Here is a 24,361-nt window from a genome sequence, read left to right as displayed (position 1 = left end):
ACATAATGCTGATAGTAATTATCTGAGCTGGGATCTCAATTTGCCTCTGGTGTGAGAACTGGTGATTGTTCGTTGACTGCAAGCTAATGCCACCTGGTACTTTTCTAACACTTTCTAGCTTTTTTCCCCTTGGAAATTCATACAAACTTCCCAGAATCAAACTTTTAAAACATGTTTAAAATACAGTAAGTCACCTTTCTGTTGCTACTGATACCTCTGAATTGTGTTTACTTGTCATTTCAGGGGTATGAGAAAGCTGTTCTCTGAAAAGGTTATGGAGAAGCATTTACTTAGTGTAACGTCAGTGTATATAATTGTACCAAGGAAAAAATGACAAGTTCTTAAACATGGAACCAGTTTCAGAGCCATCGAGTGTGGTTTAGACTACTGAAGGAGCAATATAAAGATATATACATATGTGTTGATTTATGCAGTTGTTGGTTGCGGTAACTAGAGCTCTCCTGTGTTACTTTAGCAGAGATGAAGTACAGAAGGAGCTTTGCAGGCTGTTACCAAAACCAGTAGGGAGAGCCATGAGTCCACTGGAAGGAGCAAAGGACATAAATCTTTTCATGCACCTGTGAAGTACAGATAATGAGGTTTTCTTATACTGTTTACAATACCAGGTGAAACAAAACAACACAGTGTGTTTCACTCAATCTTGTAAGTCTAATTCAGTTTGCAAAAAATGGAATCAGAGCTGAAAAATCAGCTCTAGGCCCAAATTGACATAGGATGTTTAACCAAATGATGTGATGCGTGTATCTAAACTGAGTAGGGTGAAGGTACGTTTCAACACTTCACTAAAATGAAGGATGAGAACTGCCTGAGCTTTCAGGGATAATGCAAACACTCTTTAAAGGGCTTGGTGGTTTGTGCAGTCCTATTTTAGAACAGGACAACTTACAGGATTCTTGAACTAAGAAAAAATTAATTAGTAGTATCATCTAGTATTGTTTTGAAAACACACACACATACAGAAACCGCAAAAAATTGTAAGCCTCTTGATAATGTAGAAAAGACGACTTTTATTCAGATTGCAGTCAGGATGTATATTTCAGTGAATAGGAATTGAATTTCAAGTTACTAATGGAATCAAAAATTTCACACAGCTCCTGAAATTACTGCAGCCAGTGAGTTGTGATTATGTTCCCTGAGACTGATCTAATTTTTACACCTCCTTGGATTTGATGATTTGTACTCTGGAAGATGATTCCAAAATGCTTTCACATCATATGACAGATGCAGCTGACAGTGCCTCAGACAGTACAAGAGAAGATTTATTATGTCTTCTAAGATATTAGCTTAACTTTTTTGGCTTATATATTACCCTTGGGCTGTGTTTATGCTGTGATAAGGTGTACGTATTCTAACTAGGAGTGACATAATTGAATGCAACAAATCTTCCAAATCTCCTTTGGCCCCTCAGTGGCCATGTTTCAGTGCTTTGTTCCAGAATTATGTATGCAAATGTATTTCTGCTAGGTAATGGAGATGCCATCCACATTAATTCTGTTTATATTTAATCTAAATACCAAGAGTTGTGGAATACTGGGATGGTGCCACTGTACTGATATACCAGATTTCATGGTTTTTGTAGCTCCCCATAATTTAGCCCTTCAGGTTCTGAAATGTTGCAGCCTTAAACCTGTTTCAACAAGCAGCTACTGCTGGATCTTCCTTTTGCAAGTTCAAAACAGGACTTCCTCCTTACTTCCAACTGTTTGATTAAAGTGCATCTGATTTATTCTTCATCCTGCCTCTGAATCATCATCAGCAGTTACTTCTATGATAATATTATACCATAAATTCTTGTGTGACTTTCTTGCTGTCCTTGAAGCAACTAATCGCTTTGTTTGGTGCCAGAGATAACGTACAAAACCAGTAACACAGTGAATCAAACAGACCCCACTTTAGCAACATCAGGAAAATACGCACTGCAACCTGCCCTCTCTTTATTTCTGCTGTTGTTTTTCACCCCTCCCATCCCAGCCTTTTTGCACAGAGGATCAATCTGTCACCCTTGCATTCAGCTTTTGCTTTTTAATACTGCTTGTAACAGTGAAGCATTCTTCATATTCATATACTCCTGCTTCTACCTATATTTTGCCTCAAAATGGTCCTTTGAGACACATAACTCCCTTTGACTGTTTTATGGCATTTGTCATTTATATTAAAGCTTTTCGCAAAAGTGTTGTATTAATTTCTGTAAAAGCACAAGAGTATTTGTTATATGAAAAAGTAAGTGTAGGACCTTATACGTAAGACTAAAATGTTTTACCTCTGATAGAACAGAAAGCACGTTTCTGTTAATGGAGTAAGTTAATGGCATAGTAAGTGCTATCAGCTTTGGAGTGCATTAATTTGTTATGTTTGAAATGTTTGCAAACTAGGTGATACAGATGTTTTTACAACAAATGTCCTTTTAAATCAAGCTAGACTGGGTTTTTAGGATATCTGAAATGGCGGAATTTCACAACACTATGCATTTGGAGATATTTTAATATATAATATAAATTACATGAACTGACAGAACCAGGCATTTGCAGGGTGCTGCAGATACCTATCTCAGGAATGCTTAGGTTATTGGGGTGATTTAAGAAGATTTCTGAAAGTTTTGTTAGAGAAGAAGCTATTCCCACTGTTGGAGATCCAGATATTGTAATTCCGTGTTTCTTGGGCATAAAAATGTATTCCTTTAAGACTTATACAGCACTGTGAACATGATCCTAGTTTGCTAATTATTACTAGTCATATGGAAACTTCAAACCAGGTCATTGACAGAAGAATATGAAAGAATATGAAAAATTGGCTTGCTGGCTTTGTGCTGACTTTTGAACTGTCAGGAACTTAATTATTCCAGCACTTGGCAAAACCACTAAAGAAAAGGGTTATATACTTCTCTGTTATGATAAAAAGAAACCAAAAATCTCTAAGTGGAACATTAGCCAGGAATTTTTAGGTTAACGCAGTGTAGGTCAGTTCTGGCTAGATGTCTTGGTGGATTCGGCAGGACCTGTGGAAAGTACATAGATTCAGAAGATACAGAATGGGCATCACTGGGAGGCGCATAGCTACCATACGTCTGCTGAACCCTGCTACATCAGCTGTGGAAATGACTTACAGTTTTTCCCTGTTTCCTAAAATATTGACCAGACATGGAGCCTTCCTTTGGTCCAAACAGAATTACCAAACTTCAGGCTTGGTGTTCTGTTTGTTTTGTTGTATGAAGCATGGATAGCTATTTAAGGGAAAAGAGGGGATTTGGATCAGATCGGCAATGTTGTCATACTGCAGTGGGATGAGACAGAGAAAAGACACCCCCCCGCCCCCACCCCCGTATTTCTGCCCTGTGGCTGTTGTCCATGCCAGGCTAGGCAGATTGCTTTCCCCGTCCTTTAGTTCAGCATGATTGTCCTCTGTCAGAAGGTTTATACTACTGTAACTGCTTTCATATTAGTGGAACCGCTTCTGATTTACTTCAGTGTAAATGTCAGGGTTATCAGTTTCTGATTTAGTCCGTTTAACGTCCCAGTTCACTGAGCTGCTTCAGCATATGCCTCGTCAGGGCTTATGTCCAATAAGCACATGAGTAGATCCATTTAATTTTAAGTAAAGAGGTAACTGAGTCTTTGTGAAATGCTCAATATTTTTAGTTCCTGTTGATAAATCCAAAATATTAAAGGTATAGAAATAGGTAGCTACAAGCAAACGTTCATTTCCACCTTTAGACATACCCACACTTGAAGAGATACGTGAAAGCCCTTCCATTTCCAAGAGCTTTGCACCACAACTGTATTAAAGGTGCACTGTTAGACAAAATCTTAACAATGAGTTCAATTATATCAACACATCTCATCGTCACTCAATATAATGAGAAATAATTTCACTTAACATTGCTGAGCCAGTTTATTTTTCTGTATTAGTAGAATTTTGCTTTAAATTACCATGAAAATTTGAAGTGTTCAAAGTTCATTTTCTTTTTTTTTTTCATTATTTCAGTGGTGAAAAATTAATTGTGTACAAAAATAAGATTAGTAATTGTTTCAAGAATGCTCCATAACTTTCTTAAAGTAATTTATAAATTAGCAATATTTTCTCCTCTTTCTTGAATTCATTGATCCATATGTATCTGTACAGGTTTCTGTAGAAAGCATGGTTCTTGAGTATTTTGTTTTTCCTTACTTTATGAAGCTGTCTCAGATCTTTTGCAGCTTGGTAGATTCCTCACTGGTGGAACATTGCTCCCGATCGGAATTTGTGTCTTCAGTTTAGTGTACATTCTTTACTTTATAGACATAAGAGAATTAAAATCAATAATTATAAAAACATCCTTTTTAATGAAAAAGTAATGAAACCATTTTCTTTGCCAGTCCACATTTTTTTTTCTACACATAACAACAAATCTCCAGCGAAGAGATCTGAAATTTCACTGATAGCTGAAATTTTGTAGCCATCCTTGAATTCAGACATGTAGGCTTCAGGCACTGGATAGAAAGGAACGTGTATCAGTATTTCAAAAGTAGGTAATTCATATGGTATGAAATGTTAATCTTGGATACTGCACTAATTTTTCAGTTTACTGGTATAGAAAAAGACAGTATTACTTGACATTAAGCATTTAACTTTTATACTATTAAGGCACTGGCAGAGCAATACTGTTAAACTAGGCAAAATTAAATCGCATCTGTTTGCAAGTATTCAGCTTAATCCGTGCAGCCATTAGGTAATTCATATGGTATGAAATGTTAATCTTGGATACTGCACTAATTTTTCAGTTTACTGGTATAGAAAAAGACAGTATTACTTGACATTAAGCATTTAACTTTTATACTATTAAGGCACTGGCAGAGCAATACTGTTAAACTAGGCAAAATTAAATCGCATCTGTTTGCAAGTATTCAGCTTAATCCGTGCAGCCATGCAGACAAGAAATAGTAAAACAGTAGTTAAAATGGAAATGTCCTTAATTTAAGGATGGGAAAAATCAGTTTGTTTAAAGACCTTTGTAATAAAACTATTTGTGTAGTTACTTTGAAGACTCATTACTGTTTTAAGGAATTGCTTGAATTCCTCTGAGCATTACTAAATTAAGACACTGGTTTTTTTTCTTTACCTTGAAATGGCATTCTACATACACCATAAAAATACAACATAGGTCTCACTGACTAATCATTGTATGAATATTTTCACTTCAATTCCAGAATATTCTCTTCTAGAATTCTATTCTAATAAATATGTAGAAATATTCCTGTTTATTAGACCAAGTGAATTGTATGTATACCTGCTGTGAAAATAAAAGAAGTAAAAGTGTATGATTTCATTTAAATATTGCTGTCATTTATGAGAAAGCAATGTACAAATTTAAATATGTTTTTACTGTTGTCAAGAAAGCAGAATTTCTTAATCAGCATTGGGAAATTAGTCTATAAAAATTTTGTTTTCTTCTTGTATTTGTTATAACTGACTAGAAATTGCTTTTTTCTAGGAATTTGTCAGGGAATATTTTTTCAAGTCTCATGAATGGACTTTTTTCTGAGCTGCTAGCTCTGAAAGCACTGTAAGTATGATTCCTTCTGTTCGGAAATCTGAAATATTCGAGAAACACATTAGAATAAACACAGCAGAGTTGAATATGAATTCAAACAGGATTGTTTCTAGTAATGCATTCCAAATGTAAAATATGCAGTATTTTGTTATCAATGTCTGTCTCACTGCTGATGAGCTGTCATCTTCTACCTGGCCCAGTGAAATGGATAGCGCTGACAACTTGACCCCGTTCCTGACTAGCCCAGTCTAGCCATCCTGACTAGCATCCCTGGGTTTTTTTCCTTTATGATCTTATACCTTTCCATGTTTTCATGCATTACAACGTATAATAACTCTAAATACACAAAAACATTCATGTTAAATATTTTTCCTGCAATTATAATAACAATTCCCAGTTATTTTTATTAAATTTACTTCTCTGAGATTTAAAAATGTATACTGGATGCTTCCATGGTTAAGTTCCTACTCAAAAGAGTTTTTCTAAGTGAAATTATGTTATAGTATGACTTTCTACAGCAGCACGTACTCAAATTTAATCCAGTAGTCAGTGATGCTGTTCTGTAACCAAACCCAGAACTTTGGCATAATGCCTTGGAAGTCATTAACAGTGGGACAATGTGTATTAGTTGTCTCAGGATACCTTTACAATTATACATCTATAATTATACATCCATAGTTATGCATCTATCTAGAATTAGTTCTCTTTGGAGTTAGATCATTTGAATCTAACAGAAGAGAGTATGTTTATGAAAATTGCACGTGTACCAATTGTGATCTTTCTTTGCCTTTCTAGACATTTCAACACCGATTCACTCATTTGTGACTGTAATCTAAAATGGGTCTTGCAATGGGCCAGAAATGCTTCAGTTCGAATAGCGGAGGAAACAGTTTGTGCTTACCCCAGTGCTTTACAAGGACTGTCATTTCATAACCTGAAGGAAAACCAGCTGATATGTGGTGAGCTATACTCTCATTTAACATTACAAATTGAAGTGGAATCCAGAAAATATATTAAAAAACTGATATGATGCAAAAAAAAAAAAAAGTAATAAATCTGCCTTGCTTATAGGCACAAGAAATTCAGGTATATGGCACAGAAAATACAACTAAGATTGAAAGATGGAAAACCATACAAGTTTCTTATTTCATACAAAGTTTTATATATATATATATATATATATTTTGCAAGAACACCACTGTCCTGTCTATATATTAAGTAACATGTAATTATGATTTAAAAGATTAACCCATGATGGTAGCTCTACATTGTATACTGCATGAAACTGAGGATTCCTACAGGGATTTATCGAATATTCCTTTCAAGTTATACCTCTGACAGCGTGGCATAAATGTCAGATTCCATTCTTGTATTTTTCATTTTTATAAACCTGTAACTATACATTTTAGCACTGCGTCCTGGGGATGAATAGAATTTTTACAGTGAGCTTCAGTTAGGTGAATTCTGTATTTGAAGATCTGTAAGTGAATCGCCTTTTGAAAAAGATTTTTCACCATAGCAAGCGTGATGGATATGGTGTGAGGAAACAAGCAAACAAAAAATGAATGAGTAAAGAAAATTCCTCTCACACTGAACAGTGTCTAGCAAAGAACAGACAAACCCAGAGATTCTAAAAGTATCGCGTACTGCAGAGAAAAAAACCTTTGCCTAAGATTATGCTGGTAGGTTCCATAATCAGAAGTATAATTTCACACATACTTCATTAATAACAGAATCTTTGAATCTTTGGCTTTCTTGAATGACAGAAAATTGCTGGGATGGTGACTTCGCTAATGTCTTACAGGAACAAAAGGAAAGTCACACTTTTATCCTAATAACCACAAGAGGAATGATGTGTGTTGCTAACACATTTATAGCAGAAGGAGGATCAGTGTTGACTGGAGTAATAACAAAAAATTTGGTTTTAACAACAACAGCAAATACAGATATTTACAAGTTGGGAGAGATGTGAAATGATGTGAATACCAGCTACAGATGTTCCATCAGCTGAATTGTTAAGGAAACACTGATACCTGTCTGGAGGCAAATAAGGAATGAGCTCTTGTGAGTGAAAGGCAGAGAAGTTTCCAGTAGCCTGTATTACTGAACATGTGAAAATCTGCAATACTTTTCAAATATCAAGCTGCCATTTTATAGAGACCCAGCATGGGCATCTTCATAGAGATCCATTTCCCGGCAGGAAAAGTCCTCTTTCTGCAAATGCTGGAATGATCAGAAGAATCGATTAAGGACTGTTAATTAGTATTTCCAGGTTGCCAGTGAATATGAGCCTGTGAATTTTAGAGAGGAAATGAAAGCAGTTTCTCAGAATTTCGTACTTTAATTCCTAATAGGACTCCTTACCACACCTCTGATACAGAATTTACAAGACCCATCTAGTTGTCACTGCCATTTATAATGTCCACTGAACACTTGACAAGGTTCGTAATGACTGCCAATAGCTTGACACCCCTTTTTATATCTGCAGAGAGCTTCACGGTGATTATATTTGCTGAGCCTTCCACCAGCTCTGTAATGTCTGCCAGGTATTTCACGGTGCTCATAATATTTGTTGGGCAGCTCACGGTGCCCACAACAGTCAGCAATTTCATTTTCAGTAACTTAATTCAATAACTTAATCACCTTAGGTTAAGTAACTCAGTAACTTAATATTAAAATACATTCAGTAACTTCAAACAAATTTCAGTAACTTAGGCATAATAGAAGGCTGTCTGGCACCAAAATAATAACAACTATTGAGAATGTCTTAAGAATAATATGTGTTGAAATATGCATAGAGCTAATCAAATTAAACATATCTTAAAGAAAATATTAAGAAGTGGTTTAAAAATTAAACACTCCTGCATGTGAACACCTTCCATACTGTCAGACATTTGCATTTATAGTTACTGATCTTCCTTCTACATGCTAGAAGAGGTCATGAGGTATCACAGTCACAAGATGAGCAAAGAAAGGAAGAATGGAAGGGAAAAAATGAAAATAGAAGGGAAACGGCAAAGATCTTTGCAGGCGAGTCAGGGAATGAACCAAAAAGTAAAGTATGTGAAGAGGAAATGAGACAGTAAAAACATTTCTGAATAGCTACAGGAGGCAGTTTGCCATGAGCTTTTTCGGTGTCTTTTATGTTTGATGGGAGAAGAAATCATCGTTCAAATTTCTTTCTGGCAAATCTTTCTCATGCATCTGATAACTCAAGATAGCTAAAGAAGTCACCCATTGAAAACAGTTAAAAACCCACTTCGACATTTTTTATAAGATTTAATTTAAGTAACTGCACAGTTTTGGAATTCACTGGATTCTGCTTGCATAGTTCATTAACAGCTTATAAGAGCTACTTAAATCTTCTTTAAAAAAAATCTGCAACTCAGAAATGTTCGGCTAGAAAGCAATTTTTGGCAATGTTGGAAATAAGGCTGAAAAATAGTTTGATGATAAAAGACAGTTTTGCCTTTGTCTTCTGCCTTAATTATGAGGGACTGCAATGAATTCATAACTGTATGGACAGCATATCTTTCTGAAAAATGGTTGTGAAATTGGTTTCATGCGGTGCCTTGTTACTGTTTCTCCATGACTCCAAATAAAACTTACTCAATTTACAGGAGGAAAATTACATTTTCCTGAACACGAGTGCTATAAATTCCACCTGAGGTCTGAGAGCAGTGTGTGGTTTTCCCTTGCACACATCATCATCAGAAATAGATTCTGTAGGCCAAATTCTTCACTCTGGAAAGACCTGTATGAATTTTTGTCTTAAGGGGATTACAAAAGATTGCTCTTAAAGCTGGGTTTTGATTATTTATACTGATGAATGAGATATTAGAATTTAGTTTCAGTCTCAAAGCTGTATTTATGCTATTAACTAACAGCACTAAGTAGTAAAAGTTCATTTGTTCTGCAAATTACAATTGACATATAACTCTGATGAAGCCTTTTTCTGTTAGAAAATGTTGACTCATCAAAACAGTTGTTTGGAAAATGCTGACTTTCTTTTCTCCCCCAGTTAGATTTTATTTAAAGTTTAGAAAGTAGTTGACATAATATCAATAATCTTTAAATAAATGAAATGGCTGAAAATGAATTCTCCTGGGACAGAATCCTGTTTCTCATGCAGGTCTCCTACAAATTAAAGTACTGCTTTTTGCATATACGTTTTCTCTACAGATATTTATAAATAAATAATTGGGACCATGCTATCACCTTTTTTTAATTAAAAAAAAAATGCTTTAAAAGTAAGAAAATATAAAAGGATATTAAGAAATATATTTTCTTGCTTAGAGTTTAATGCATTTATACATAATAAATTACATTTTTATTCCTTACCATTATGCATTTTTCTGTGCAGAGAGTGGATAGGTTTAGTCCTTTTCTTGGTGTCAGTAGATTTTCAGGTTTATGTAGTCTACTGTCCTAATCTTGGTCATCATATTGTTGTGTGGACTATTTTCCTATAAAGCAGACACGTTAAAAGAACTAGACATAGTATCTTGTCAGTTCTCAGGAAGCCTAAATGTAGAGATGCCTAGATTTTTTCAAAAGTCACTTTGCTCTACTTGAGCAGATGGTTTGGTACATATACATCTGCACCATCTCATCGCAGCACTTTCAGGCAAGCTAGTTTTGTCGCACGTCACCTTTCCTGTTCCTGTTGTCCTTACCTTTCCTAGCAGCCTGCTGTAAGGCAGTCTGGCAGTAAGTCTGATAAAGCAATCTTTAACACTCTTGGATGGCTCTCGGGCCATGTTAGCAGAGCTCATTCTAGCCCTTTGCCTCTGACCCTTTCATGAGGAATGGGCTAAATGTAGTCCCCCAAAGCTATGTTCACCCTCTTTCTCTATCTATGATGGAAAGATCTACACAAGTCTTTTCCTTGGAAGAAATGAATCAGTTGCTTGCATCTTTATTATGCTTCTGTCCCAAATTTTTCTTAGTTTCCCACTTCCTTATTTGCTGGGTTGTATTGAATGTGAGGAAATCTTGCATATTGAACTGCTTCAACAGAGGGTTGTAGGACAAGAGTGAAAAGAAGTTTTAAGATACAACATTATTTATTCACCTATATTGTGCACGTCTCTGAAAAAACCATGTCGTTTCAATAATTACAACCAACAAGGGCAAACGGATACAATTAGCAAAGCTAGTATTAATGAATGTTCTTCATATACCATCCTTAGTCAAGAAACTTCCAGAGTAAGGAAAAAGATATAAACTCAAACGTTAGATACATTCATTTTAAGATGCAGTCTCAGGGGAAAGTATGGTGGAAATAGAACTTGCAAAGCACAGAGTAATGGCAAACAAAATATCGCAGCTGAGCCATTTTCCTTTCTCGTATTAACGTGGCTGAGATAGCATCTGTTTTTAGGTAGTGTCTCATCTGCCTTGATGGGGGTAGGGTGGCCTCCCTAGGCTCAGGAGCCTGTTTTTCAGAGGCTGGGAGTATCCAGAAACTGTTTTCGAATTCTGTTGTTGCTCTGGGTGCTCCACGTTCATGAAAATCAACTGCAGTGTGTTTCACCTGGCTTAGAAGGGTTCTTACAGTATGTTATTTTGAAAGTGTGTATTATGACAAAATGTGTATTCCTTTCATGGGTACTGCACCCTTTGGTTGTGACGAATAGAATGTAAGTGTTTACATCAAACTTGTAGTGAGAAATTGTTTGGGTTGGTTCATAATTTACTCATAGCTTTAACAGTCAGTTAGGACTTTCACTATGGATGACAGGGAACGAGTACTCAAAATAGAGAGCTGGAGTTTTATCTGTATAAGATCTGTATGATTAGGTTTCTAGCATGCCTTAGGGAACTGTCTACTGAGAAAAGTATTAACACTAAAGAAGAATAAAAATCCATCCGACTAAAAAGAGAGGTAAGAGTCAGTGGAAGATAATAGCTACAAGTTGGGAGTGTCCAACGGTGTTTGAATTATTATTCAGTCTCTGAATTCTGTAAACTACCTTAGTTTAAAGTGTTAGCTCATAAGTGAAATTAGCAAGTTGTGTCTCATAAAATATTATTGAAATGCGCTTTTTTTGGTATTATAGACTCCCTACTTAGGAGGGGTACTTCTAAGGGAGGGATACAACTCAAAGGGATAGATCCTTTTCTGGCTTCTGTATTCTGCAATACAATTCATTAAATGTTTCATAGAAAATGTAAATAACATATTGGGAGGGAGGGCATATAGTTGTTAGGGAATTGTTTGTACTTAACCAGCACCTTGTCTTTTGTAGTTTGCCTCACTTCACTGAGAATCAGAGTTTCGTCAGAGAGAATTATCCTCTAAAGGAGCAGAGTCAGGTTAAAATGTAAGCACTTTCCGCTCTGATGCTCCGTACCTGTTCACATTGAAACTGGCGCAAAGCAAAAAAGAAAAAAGCACATTTATATTCTTTATGCACTCTTTCTACTTGTGTTCTTAGCGATTTCTTGACCATTTTAAGATTTAATTACTTACATAGAAAGGTATGAAGTACTTTCATCATTACTTACCTACTCACATTTTCTAATCTGTGTTTCTCATGCTTAAATATGAGCAGAACATTAAGGCATATTTCTCTTGGGCCACATGCAGCTCCCTAGCCTATTTTCATAAGTAATTTTTTTTTGCAATCTTACCTAAAAATACCACAGAAATTCAGCACATTCAAGACATTTAAAATCGATTACAGTAATAACATTAGGAAAAAAGAGAACATTTTCTTTTCTATACTTCCTGTATAAAGTACTTTCATTTTCTGAAGCAGCTTTTTTATTCTTGACATATATTCTTAAAACACAGTGTGGCTTTAACTGCTCTCTCAGCAATGGAGCAATAGCGATGTTTTAGTTGCTAGATATGTTGAAATGTCCTTATAATTTTACCTGATGTGCTTGCACGTTTTCCCTTCATCCCTAGCAGAGTAAGTCTGTTTCCACAGACTTACAATAGTAAGAACTTTGAAAGAAATATGTATTTTTAAAATGCCAAAAATAGAAAGAAATAGATTGATATTGGGAAATTCAATCTTTGAAAGGAGACTTTTTCAACAGTTAAATTTAAGCCTGAAATCAACTGAATGCATTCAGCTTCATTCTGCATCAGCTTTTAAGAATACTGTCAAATATTTTGTGCTAGGGATATTGGGTGAGAAATGAGATTTGCAATTGCTTTTTTCATATGGTGACAAAAATTAATTATCTACATTGCCTTTCGAGTCTTAAAATGATAATTGTATACATCTGCACATAGATTGTTCTTAGATGTTTTCTTTCCTACATGAAATATATTGCAATAACAAATACTGGCTCAAAGTTAACAAGGGACATTTTTTCTTCATTTATTTCTCTCCTAGTACACACAACATTTTTTTTGGTCTCATTTGTTATTTACCTAAACTTAGGAATAGGTTTGAGATTGTTGTTTCAACGATTTCTTTCTTCATTTACAAGTCATTCTTACTACATTAACACAATGTAAATATTGAACTGTGGGGTTTGTTTCAGTACATAGTAACTGACTAAACTCAAAATCTCAAGGACAAAGAATGATGGATTAATTATCCAGATTTAGATTCCAGTCCTGCAGTTTCTTGGCAGCCTACAGATAGCCTGCTTGCATTCATGAGGAGCACCATTGTCTTCAAGAATATGTGGGATCAAGACTTCAGCTCCAATTCTGCAGGGAGTGCCTAATCATATGAATAGGTCTAATTCTATTGAAATAGGAATATTCCCATTAGTAACCTTTCACAGGATTAGGTTTTGCAAGATATGGATATTGATACAATTAGCTGTAGTTAGATCCCCTTGCAATTGTTTCTATGTTACAATGTTAGCAATTCAGGATTTTCTTTAATAACAAAATATAGATAATAGCAGAATGTCTATAAGTCAAATAATGTAACTGTTCCTTTTGGATCTTTCAAAGATGGGTGTGGTAGATTCACTTTCTATCAGAGCTAAGTGACCCATTTTAAATATCAAAGTTTTCAGTAGATAAACATTTGGTAGTATGAAACCAACAACGCTCTAACCTTTTGGCTCCAAATTCTAGATTTCTCATCCTAATATGATCAGTCTCAAACCGGGAAAAAAAAAGGAATATGGTGCCCTATACTTAATATTAAACATTTGTATCTGATTTTTTTAGTAGTAATTTAAAACACTGCTGCAAGGTTGGGGGAACAAAATTAATAACATTTAAAACTTATAAACATGAAATAACAGAAGAAATAAAATGGTCATTTGAGAAACTTAAAGGATGAGGTTTTACTACTACATATTTTCTTGCATCTGTGCTCATACATGAAAATATAGTTGAACAGAACTTTTCACCCCTGAAATCTCGCTGATTTAGATGCTGGAAATGTACCAAATTTGTTATTCTTCCCATAGCTTATTCTTAAACTACATCAGTGGTTTGTAATGTACAGTTTTGTCTGATTTTCTACATTGTCTTTGCCTGCTTGCTCCAAAAAGCATGCTAAATAACTAAATGAAAATTTAGCTAAGATGTAGTGAGGAGAATATCAGCGAAACGAAGCTTCTTTAATCTTCAAAACTTCTGCCCTTGGAGACTTGACTGACCATCTCCAAAAGCTAGTTGCTCATGAGCAAAGCAATGGTATGACAGCCAGCCTTGACTCATGGAGTATCCCGGAAGATATATTCTTTTTTCTTAACATGGTAATATGTACATTAAAAGACTAGGGTTAAATTTCATACTGGTAATTCTTAGACAAAATTATATACATTTCTTTGCCAAACCTATGTTAATATTGTCCGGTTAACAGCAGTGATTACAATTTGTTGTAATTAATCTTAATTGTTCTCATGGGAAAGTTCCTTATTGTTGTGGTTTAACCTCAGTCAGCAACCGAGCACCACACAGCCGCTCGCTCACTCCTCCCCACCCGGTGGGATGGGGGAGAGAATTGGAAGAGTAGAAGTGAGAAAAACTCATGGGTTGAGATAAAAACAGTTTAATAGTTGAAATAAAATAATAATAGCAATAATAATAATAATAATGTAGTAATAATAATAATACACAAAGCAGGTGATGCACAGTGCAATTGCTCACCACCCACTGACCGATGCCCAGCCAGTCCCCCAGCAGCAGCCCCCCCGGCCAGCTTTCCCCCAGTTTATGTACTGAGCATGACGTCCCATGGTATGGAATGTCCCTTTGGCCAGTTGGGGTCAGCTGTCCTGGCTGTGCCCCCTCCCAGCTTCTTGTGCACCTCCAGCCTTCTCAGTCGGTAGAGCATGGGAAGCTGAAAAGTCCTTGGCCAGTGTAAGCACTACCTAGCAACAACTAAAACATCGGTGCCTTATCAACTTTGTTCTCTCCTAAATCCAAAACACAGCACTGTACCAGCTACTAGGAAGGAAATTAACTCTATCCCTGCTGAAACCAGGACACTTATAAAGCCTCCATTCTCATACCCTCTGTTCTAATTAAGTGGAGTATACCATAGTAATATTTCACATTTTTATAGCACATTTCATCATACAGCACTTTCTTTAATATATGTATAAAAATGGCTGTAGAGAGCTGCAGTTTCTGACACTGTCAGCTGGGCTGAGAGGAGTTTGGAATGGAAAAATTTCATACAATGACTGGGACGAGTTCTTACTTCAACAGAACTGTCACTTGTTCAGCATCTTTTATGACTTTTACATGTCTCTTTCGTTTGGCATTCTTGCAGCATAGATGGGTACTCATGCAGCCTGCTGGACTCTGGGCAATTAGGGGCAATCACTGCCACTCCTGGGACCTTCCTGCTGCCATGCTTCCTTGGTCTGAGTGTGTAGTAATGGTATGAAAATAAAAAGAAGGTGGCTAGTGGTGCTTAAGGTTTGGAAAGATGAGTGCTACCACTACACTTCCCAGATAGATAAAGCTGATCAATATATTTTGTAGAGCTAGGTGCTTTATGCTTGCCACTGCTCAGCCATTTTTATTAACTGCAAGCTGTAGTGAGTGTGCATAGCCATGAACCTGCCAGCTTGCTTGCCATAAGGATAATTTGAGTAATTGAAACTGGCTTTCTAGCAATAGCTTCTGACTCTTACCGGCAAAGGAATTTGTGTTGTTGAATCTTCCAGTACCATAGCTGTCAATATGTCATGGTCTTCAATTTCGGGATGTGGCAAATAATCAAATGCTCCCCAGCTTCTAAAGTAGACTTCTGGGACAATTTGAAAATAAGAAATTGAAAAGCGGCAGCAGTTTTATTTGATAAGGAAGAAATCAGTGATGAAAAAACTCTGCCCATTCTTTAAAATTTCTGCTAGATATGCCAATGCAAGACGTGGGCTTTATTTTGCCCGCTTGTAGATAATATTTTTGGTTAATTGATTAACTGGAATAAAACCTTGAATTTCCTATTATGAATATTTTTCACGTAGCTGTTGCCATTTTACAAATTAATGTTATGATATTTGGCATTCATGTTAAATGTTATTAAGTGAAACCTACCACCCCTGTATTTCTCTACCTCTACTTTCCTACCAAGTAAACTTAAAATGGTTGTAACGGACACAACATGCGTCAGTCCCTAGACCCAGTGCAAAACTGATAATTTATTTTCACAGGGGCTTACAAATCTGGGGTAAACTGCTGTAGAAAAATAACTTTGTCATGGCTGGACTTGTCACCCACCTGCTGAGTGCTGGCTGAAACCTGTATGAGTTGGATTTGCTAAAAGTGACTAGATTTGAATTGTACTTTTTCTAGCTCAGCTTTCCTTAGTTTCTACACAGGTGTAACTTATTTTAGTTGAATAAGACTGAGAAGTGATGGAATCCAAGTGCTTCTAAGTGAGGCTGTCATCCAAAGCTATGATTGTAGCTCTTCTTGGCATAACTGCACTGACTTTAATCTTCTGTTTTGTAGATATGGAGTATATTTATGAGGTTAGCTAACCTAGATAACTGAAGGACCAGTAGCAGTGGACTGTGACAGCCTGGGCTCACCGTACTTCTAACTTACTCAGGATAAATCCTGGGATTGGTACTTCTGTTCAGCTCCCTGCAGCAGCATCTACATTCTTATCAGTGCCTCAGTCCACTGACTCTGCTATGCCTGCTCATGAGACATGAACCCTTTCTCTCTCTTTTTCTCAGCTTTGATGGCTTTACAGAAGTTTGCAGGAGTAAAAAGTAACACAAAATTTGTAACTTAAAGTAAAACAGTATACACGTCTGAAGTCTTGCTCTTTGGTTAGTAGCTACCATTTCAGTGTAGCACTTAGCATTACAAAATAAACATAAACCTGTGATTTAATTATGAGATGCTGCAAAAAAATACATCTACTTTATGTTCCTGTCTGAAAAGCATGTATGAAAGTGAAAGGGACTGGTGAAATGGTGTGGAATATGCCTTGCCCTGCCAGTATTATGAAGCTGGTGGAAATAAGAAGCTATTACACAAACAGAAGCTCTACTTTTTCTGCTGTGAGTGGTAAATGAATATGGTACAAAGCCTTCTTGTCCCAAGCCCAAAAGACTTATCTTATTTTGATGTGTTTAATACATGTTGGCATCTGTATTTGCTTGATATTATGTTAAAATTGGAGCCAGGCAAAGCTTTTATTAAAACTGAAGCTTGGCTCCAGTTCTGTATTCCTTCTCGACTTCCTTGGCATATGGCACTGTCTGTGACCTTCTACACCAAACCTTTCGTTATTGTCAGCAAATTTTGCAATACGGAAATTGGCATTGGTGTACTGGCACCTTCCCTTCTTGGCAGAACTGGCCTTCAGAGCAATTCAGATCACTCTCTTTTCTTCAGTTCCATTCAGTAAATACCAACAGATATAATTTGCTGTGTCAGCAATTCAAATTTTTAACTGTGTTTCAATTTGTTTTTCCTTATTTTCATCTGTCCTTTTTGTTGGACCAGTTCCTTTACTTTGTCCTCACTTCCAGCTTCCCCCCTCTGCGCTTTCCATGCACATTTCTTTCCCACTGAGATTGTATACAAATATTAGAGCTCTAACTCACACTTTTGTCAGCAGGATGTGCCGCACTCTGTAGGCACACTCAGTTCAAATAAAAATTCCATTGGCAATACAATAAATCAAGTGATTAACAAGAAGCAAAATGCCAGCCTCTGGTTTTTTTCTGTCCCAAAAGCTTGTGGTGCACTGTAGCAAACTGAATTTTCTACCAAGAGGCAGAAGTCCATGGTGTATCCTGAGAAATGAGCACTATAATACTGCACTGATGTGTGGGCAACCTGGAGAAACCTGTGGATTTTCCTATTTCTGACTGTGTAAAAGCTGCCAGTATCAAACAAAGCCAGTTAATGAGGGCCAGAAAACGTATAGCAGAAAACTGTGCCTATGGTAAACTGAACAGCAGAATGCTCTGGTGTAGTAACCAGGATTATGCACTTAGTAGCTATTTAGCTGTAGAGAGTTGTGCTGCCCAGGTTATAGGTTGCGTAGGAGAAAATGCAAAAAATGTGGCTGGAGGTAGGATGTAGTTTCATTTTTCTCTGATCATGTCTCCAATATCTTGTGCTGGTCACGTTGGCCAATGACTAGCCAACTTTCTCTAGTGTTTAGACAAATCTATTGCGTAGGCCAGCTTTTGTGCTTACAGATTTGCTTTTGATCATTCATCCAGAAAACGGTAGTGTCCATTCATTATAAGTGCATACATTTTAAATACGATCATATTATATTTAAAATGTAACTAAAATACAGGTTAGAGATGCATCGTATGTTATGTCTTTTACAAATAGTTGTATTCCATATATGTTCGGTGACAGCAGTATTTCCTTCACATTCTTTTCCTTTCCATCTTTTAAAACAGTAAACAAAAAGAAAGGCTAAAATTAGAAGCAAAATTGAACTACTCTTAGAATCTCAAGAACTGAATTGTAAGGAAAAGCGCAGAAAGTATTTCATGTGTGTGCATGTGTGTGAGAGAGAGAAATTGTTTTAAAAAGATATTAAGGGCATATGCATTGGAACATTTCCTTAGAGCTTCAGTGCACCTTGCTGTTTTTCTATTTTAGCTAATGGTTATTGAAATAATTTCTGTTTTCTTTTTCCACTTTATATACATCTTGGGACACTGCATGCATTAAAATGTGCATGGATATACTTTCTGTGAGAAGGACTCTTAAGCGATACTCTAATTCAGTGGTATTTGTGTAACCTGATTCCTCCTCCATATGTCCTCAGTATTCTAGTCTAGAGCTAATCTGCAATGCAAGACTGGATCGCATAAAGAATCTGGCCTTCAGTCAACAAAACCCTTTTCTGCTGAGAAGTGAAAGATAAAGAAAAAGATGTAATTGCTATAATGACGGGTTAGACCTTTAGATTCATGCTGCAATCAGTGATTCCTGTGGTGCTCTCCCGCAATCATGGTTTAGTGCTGACTAGAGAGACAAGACAGGTAAAGACTGTAAAACACTTCAGCAGCCCTTGATCTAAATGCCTGTAGGAGAGCCACACCTCTCATCTGCAGATGGTGGTGCTGGCTCCAAATGCGAGGGCAGCAGAGTGGATTGTCTTGGAAGGAGAATCTTGGAATATTTTTCACATGTGTAAAAATTAAATAAATGAAATCCCCCTAAGTTAGTCCCTCTGCTCCCAGGATACAATAGTAAACTGTAAATTATTTTTAATCTGATGAGGCTGTTGTTTCTGCCATATATACACACACACACACACACACATATATACATGAGCATCAGAGATTATATATATTTATTAGGTCTTCAGTAATCACAATCAAAGAGAGAAAATTTCTCTTGTGTAGGGATATGCTTGCCAGAGATGTTATATTTCAGTGCTGTCAAAACAATGCCAAAACCATTCCAAATAGGTGTTGTATCTGCCATATGTACACACACACACACACACACACATATATATACATGAGCATCAGAGATTATATATATTTATTAGGTCTTCAGTAATCACATAATCAAAGAGAAAATTTCTCTTGTGTAGGGATATGCTTGCCAGAGATGTTATATTTCAGTGCTGTCAAAACAATGCCAAAACCATTCCAAATACTTTCAGAATTTCTTACATCTTACTTCTTACTTTATTGTCAAAGTCAAACTTGAAAATGAGTGTACAGCATTAGTAAATACTTCTATTTTTATTCTAAGTTTGAAGGATTGTTGGATTATGGATTTAAAATAAGTATTTCCAGCTGATGCTGATAGAACTATACAATCATTTTACAGCCATTCAGGACAAAAGGTATTGGCCCTAATCCTGAAACTCTTATTGATGCAATTAATCCTTATATCTGTGAGCTGTGTCACTGAAGTCAACTGGAACTTTTGCATGAGTAATAGTTGCAGAACCAGCCTCAGTCATTTAAATCATGATTATCCCCAGAAAACAACTGCAGATTTGCTCTCGTAATCATTTTTTTGGTAGAAATCACACAGATTAAAAGCAGATGTTTTGTAGAAGTACTTAAGTGTACCTTCCTTGTTCTGCAAATGTCATAATCCATAGAAATTTTACTTGTTTAACTTTGAAAATGAGTTTGCATCATTATTTGTCGATTTGGCCAACCCAAATATGTACACTGTGAAAGGGTTCAGCTGGTCAGAAGGATATCCCATCCTAACGGTAAACCAAAGGTACGTTTCATTCACTTTGCATCTTTGTTGGCACTTAGAAGGACTTGCAAAGAAAAAGAAAATGAGTAGGTTGTTGATATGACTGATGTCAATCAAAGGATCATTTTCTCCTTTTCTGATATGCTGCAGTTAAAAAAGGTTTCATTTACTTCTGATCATTAATTGACAAAATCTGCACAAAACACATCATTCCTACTCCATTTCTGGGTTTGGTGATTCCCAAGGCTGAGCCACAGAAGTGATAATGGGAGAGCCTCAAAGACCAGCTACAAAGGCAGAGAGAAATTCAAAGTGATAGCGTTACACTGCATCTGTATGCCAGGCAAGTTATTTAGCTTGTCTTAAGAAATATTGATACTATAGTTGGCACTCTTTCTACTTCATAGCCTCATGACACAATGTGTCACTCAGTGCATGAGCAAAAACATTTGACAAGATACAATATCCTCAGGTAAAAATTACTGTGTTCATGAGAAACATTTTATTTCTGTGAGTAGTATATATTTCTGTTGTACTTGTGACAGTATGTTTAGTTTTTCTGGACTCCATTTTCATAATCATTCAGTTAATTTATGGCTAAATTCCACACCATCACTTATCCTTACATTCTATAACTGACTTCGTAATGCAACACAAAGATTGCAACCTTTTGGAGAGAGGTTCTCTCCATCTTCTAGTAAAAACCTTTAATGTAAATGACTGAGACCAAGCCTGCAGCTATTATGAATGAGGTATTAATCTGGTTTACTTTCCCTTCTTTTAGTTAGAAGCCAAAGATCATATAGAAATACTAGGTATGTTTCAAGGAATTTTTAGTAACGCATCCATGTCCACAAATAATAGGCGCAATCAGAAGATAAACTACAGGATGTACACACAAGTAAGGAGGGATATCTGAAGCCTGCCCTTATAGTCACAGCAGACTTACAACATTTCAGTAGATAGCAGCTAGCCCCTTAATCCTCTGTGTGCTTCTCCCAGACAGCAATATCACATATTCACTCTTGTACAAATCCTGCATATTATGCCGGCCAGCACTCTTACTCTACAAAAAAGTAGAAGTGATCCCTCTCACTGTTTATTCAAAGCAAGTGATGAATATACTATTTAACATTCAAATTCCCCAGTAGTATTAAGGGCCCAAAGCTAGGTTTATAAATGCAGCTTCTCACAATTTAAGTGTTCCAAAGACAACATGTGAATGACATAAAGAAGCATGTTAGAGTGGGATGCTGAGTAAGGAGAGGAACAAACACTACTGGTTGTCCACGAATTTTAGCAATTGTAGAACCAGTGATTATGGCTTGCAATCTGGTTAGGCATGGTTAAGTTCATCTGTATTTATTATGGGCAATGGAGGATTTTGAGGAGAAAGTTTAAGGAAGATAAAATGGTGAGCAGTGAAATGGAAAAAAAAAATGTTAAAATACTTGTCAGAAAAATAGATGTTTGAGATAGTTACTAGTGGTGCAAATGTGGAAGGGTGACCTTTCAACTGACAACCCTGTAGGCTGGATAGATATTAATGATGAGAGGCCTTTAAATGAAAACGGAAGAAAAATAAAGGAGAAGAAGATCTAGTTTAAAAATTCTTTCCTCGTCAAGGTAGAAGGATTTCCAACGTGCAAATCTGTAGGCATTGTGTCTAAGATGAGATTGCAGTCGTGACATTATAAAGTGACCCAGGCTCAGTCAATTGTTTTGGCATTGTAGGCTGAGGTGGAAAGGTTGTATTTTAGGAATTATTGTGCAAGATATTCATGGTAGTGTGTTTATCAATCACATATGTGAGTCCTTAGTATTTTTATTACGATTAGAAATTTGTGCGATGATAACAAAGTATCAGCGGTAGTGATTTTCTTGTCCTGCCTAAGGAGACTATACCAGAAAAAAGAAAATAAGGTTTTCCTTTATTCCTTATTATCCTATAAAAGATGATCTTCTTTCTTCAGATGCAGAGCCTCTATTTCAATTACCTTTCCTAAAATGTTCCTTTTCAATGTTCTGCTACCGATTTAAAGAAATAGCATTAATCTCACCATGTATAGAAAATATTTTACAGAAATTGTGTTAAGGTAGTTTCAGGATCTAGAAGTAAAAATGGAAGAAAACAAATACTGTCTAGAGATTCAGTCTCTACAGAGACTGTAGGATTGAAGGATATAGCCTTCAATCACTGTCAAATCTATGAAATTAGCAGACTTTCAGCATTCCCAAAAATGCATATGCCTTCCAAATTTACAACACTATTTATTTTTTAATTGTGTTTAGGCATTTGGGTATGTGATGATGGCAGCTGTTTTTTGTAAGATTCTGCTTAGAATAAGAATATGCAATATTCTTATTATTAGGGTATTTCTTGGGGAAAGACAGAAGAGAGAAAATTCATAAAATAAAGATCCACTATTAAAAAGTAGAAAGAGCTATTTAGATTAATATTTAACGTTGAGTAAAGATCTAGAGAGTAAAGACGACTTGTGGAAGAGGCAGAAGTAAATAGGGACAAGGAAATGAGAAATCATAGGGACAGTTGAACTTCAGGGGAAAGGCTTTCGTTATATTTTCTGCCCCCAGTCCAATTGAGGAGGGGGAGTGATAGAGCAGCTTTAGTGGGCACCTGGTGTCCAGCCAGGGTCAACCCACCACAGCATATGAGATCCTTTAGGCTCTGTAGAGCGAGTAAATTTTGTTCTGGAGCACAGTGCGAATTTCATCCACTGACAGTCAATTTGTCTTATAAATGTTAACTGTACCTATATTAATAGCTGTATTTTTTCTTTAATTGGAAGACTGATTTTTTTCTGTACTAAAGCATCCTGCTTTGAGTAGGAGGCTGGACTGGAGCATCTCAAGAGATCCCTTCCAACCTCACTCGTACTGTGAACTATTCTGTGAAACCCATTTTCTGTAGATATTCTGGTAATCCTGTAATCATCTGGGCTCACACCAATGAAAGAAATGTGATCTCTAGAATTCACAACATGGTCAGACTTAAGTGGGTAGTTTGAGGGCATATCTTTCATATTAGTGCTTTAATGTTAAGATCTAGGAAGCTAGAATTGTATACAATTAGTTCACTTCACAATATTCATGAGAGGAATTCATTGTGAGGGGTTTTTTTTCCTATTTTTCTGTTATTTTGTTTTTCCTGCAGCTGGGCCTCTGGAACTTCCTCTTTTTGAGCTGATCCCATCACAGAGACAAGTGGTTTTTCATGGAGACCGCTTGCCATTTCAGTGTACTGCAACATATGTTGACAATACCACCCAAGTACATTGGTACCATGCTGGTCGTCTGATCGAAACAGATGAAGAGAGTGGCATATTTGTGGAGGACAGCATCATTCATGACTGCTGCTTAATTACACGGTAACGTATGCTCCTTGCAATAGTCGGACTTGTAGGCAAGTCTTGAACAGATGCAACACTTGCAATAAGCTTCACTAAAACATGTATCGGGAGTTGTTTTATTTGAAGCAGTTCAATTCCATGCTTGAATTGGAACACACACAGGTATAGGTCTCTCATGGCTATGAATGGCTGTGGTGCCAAATTGTATTTCTTGTGTCTAAGTATCCAGATTTGAGCAACTATGGATTTGAAACAGATAAAAACAGAGTTTCTTAAACGGTAAACCATGAAAAGAAACTGAACTTAGAATAGCTTCAGTTGCATATGAGAGTGATTTACAGCCAAACTACTTCTTCCTGACACCATCTAGAAGATTGATCTACCATAGTGATCTACCTGTGAAGAACTATCAATTTAAAAGGCTTGGATTAATTTCTGTAGGCTCCAATGTACTGGATCCTATATTCTTTAGTTAAGTAATCTCATATTCGTTTCTTATTAAAATTTTTCTCTACTTTCTATGACTTTTACCATCTGTGTGCCTCTGTGTGCTTAAGAGACAGATCTACAGAAACCTTTGCTGGTGTGAAAAATGCAAAAGGAATGAAGTAGAATAGGCTTCTATAAAAGAAGTAACAACTAATATTTGGTAATCATAGAATCATAGAATCATAGAATCATTGAGGTTGGAAAAGACCTCTAAGATCATCGAGTCCAACCGTCAACCCAACACCACCATGCCCACTAAACCATGTCCCTAAGCGCCTCATCTACACGTCCTTTAAACACCTCCAGGGATGGGGACTCAACCACTTCCCTGGGCAGCCTGGTCCAATGTTT

The 24,361-nt window shown here is 36.4% G+C and overlaps 1 protein-coding gene across 1 annotated transcript in view; it reads left to right on the top strand.

Moving 5' to 3' along the window:
• The window catches only part of LOC103897676 (adhesion G protein-coupled receptor A3), a 251,679-nt gene that overhangs the window by 68,952 nt on the left and 158,366 nt on the right, over positions 1-24,361 (top strand). The window contains exons 5-7 of the mRNA XM_009277787.2: positions 5,489-5,560; positions 6,344-6,507; positions 23,326-23,539. Coding sequence (XP_009276062.2) covers positions 5,489-5,560; positions 6,344-6,507; positions 23,326-23,539 — 450 coding nt within the window. The remainder of the gene's footprint in view (positions 1-5,488; positions 5,561-6,343; positions 6,508-23,325; positions 23,540-24,361) is intronic.

Source organism: Aptenodytes forsteri, unplaced genomic scaffold, assembly GCF_000699145.1.
Source record: "Aptenodytes forsteri isolate BGI_AS27 unplaced genomic scaffold, ASM69914v1 Scaffold15, whole genome shotgun sequence".
NCBI lineage: Eukaryota > Metazoa > Chordata > Aves > Sphenisciformes > Spheniscidae > Aptenodytes > Aptenodytes forsteri.
This window is presented reverse-complemented; position numbering and strand designations above follow the sequence as displayed.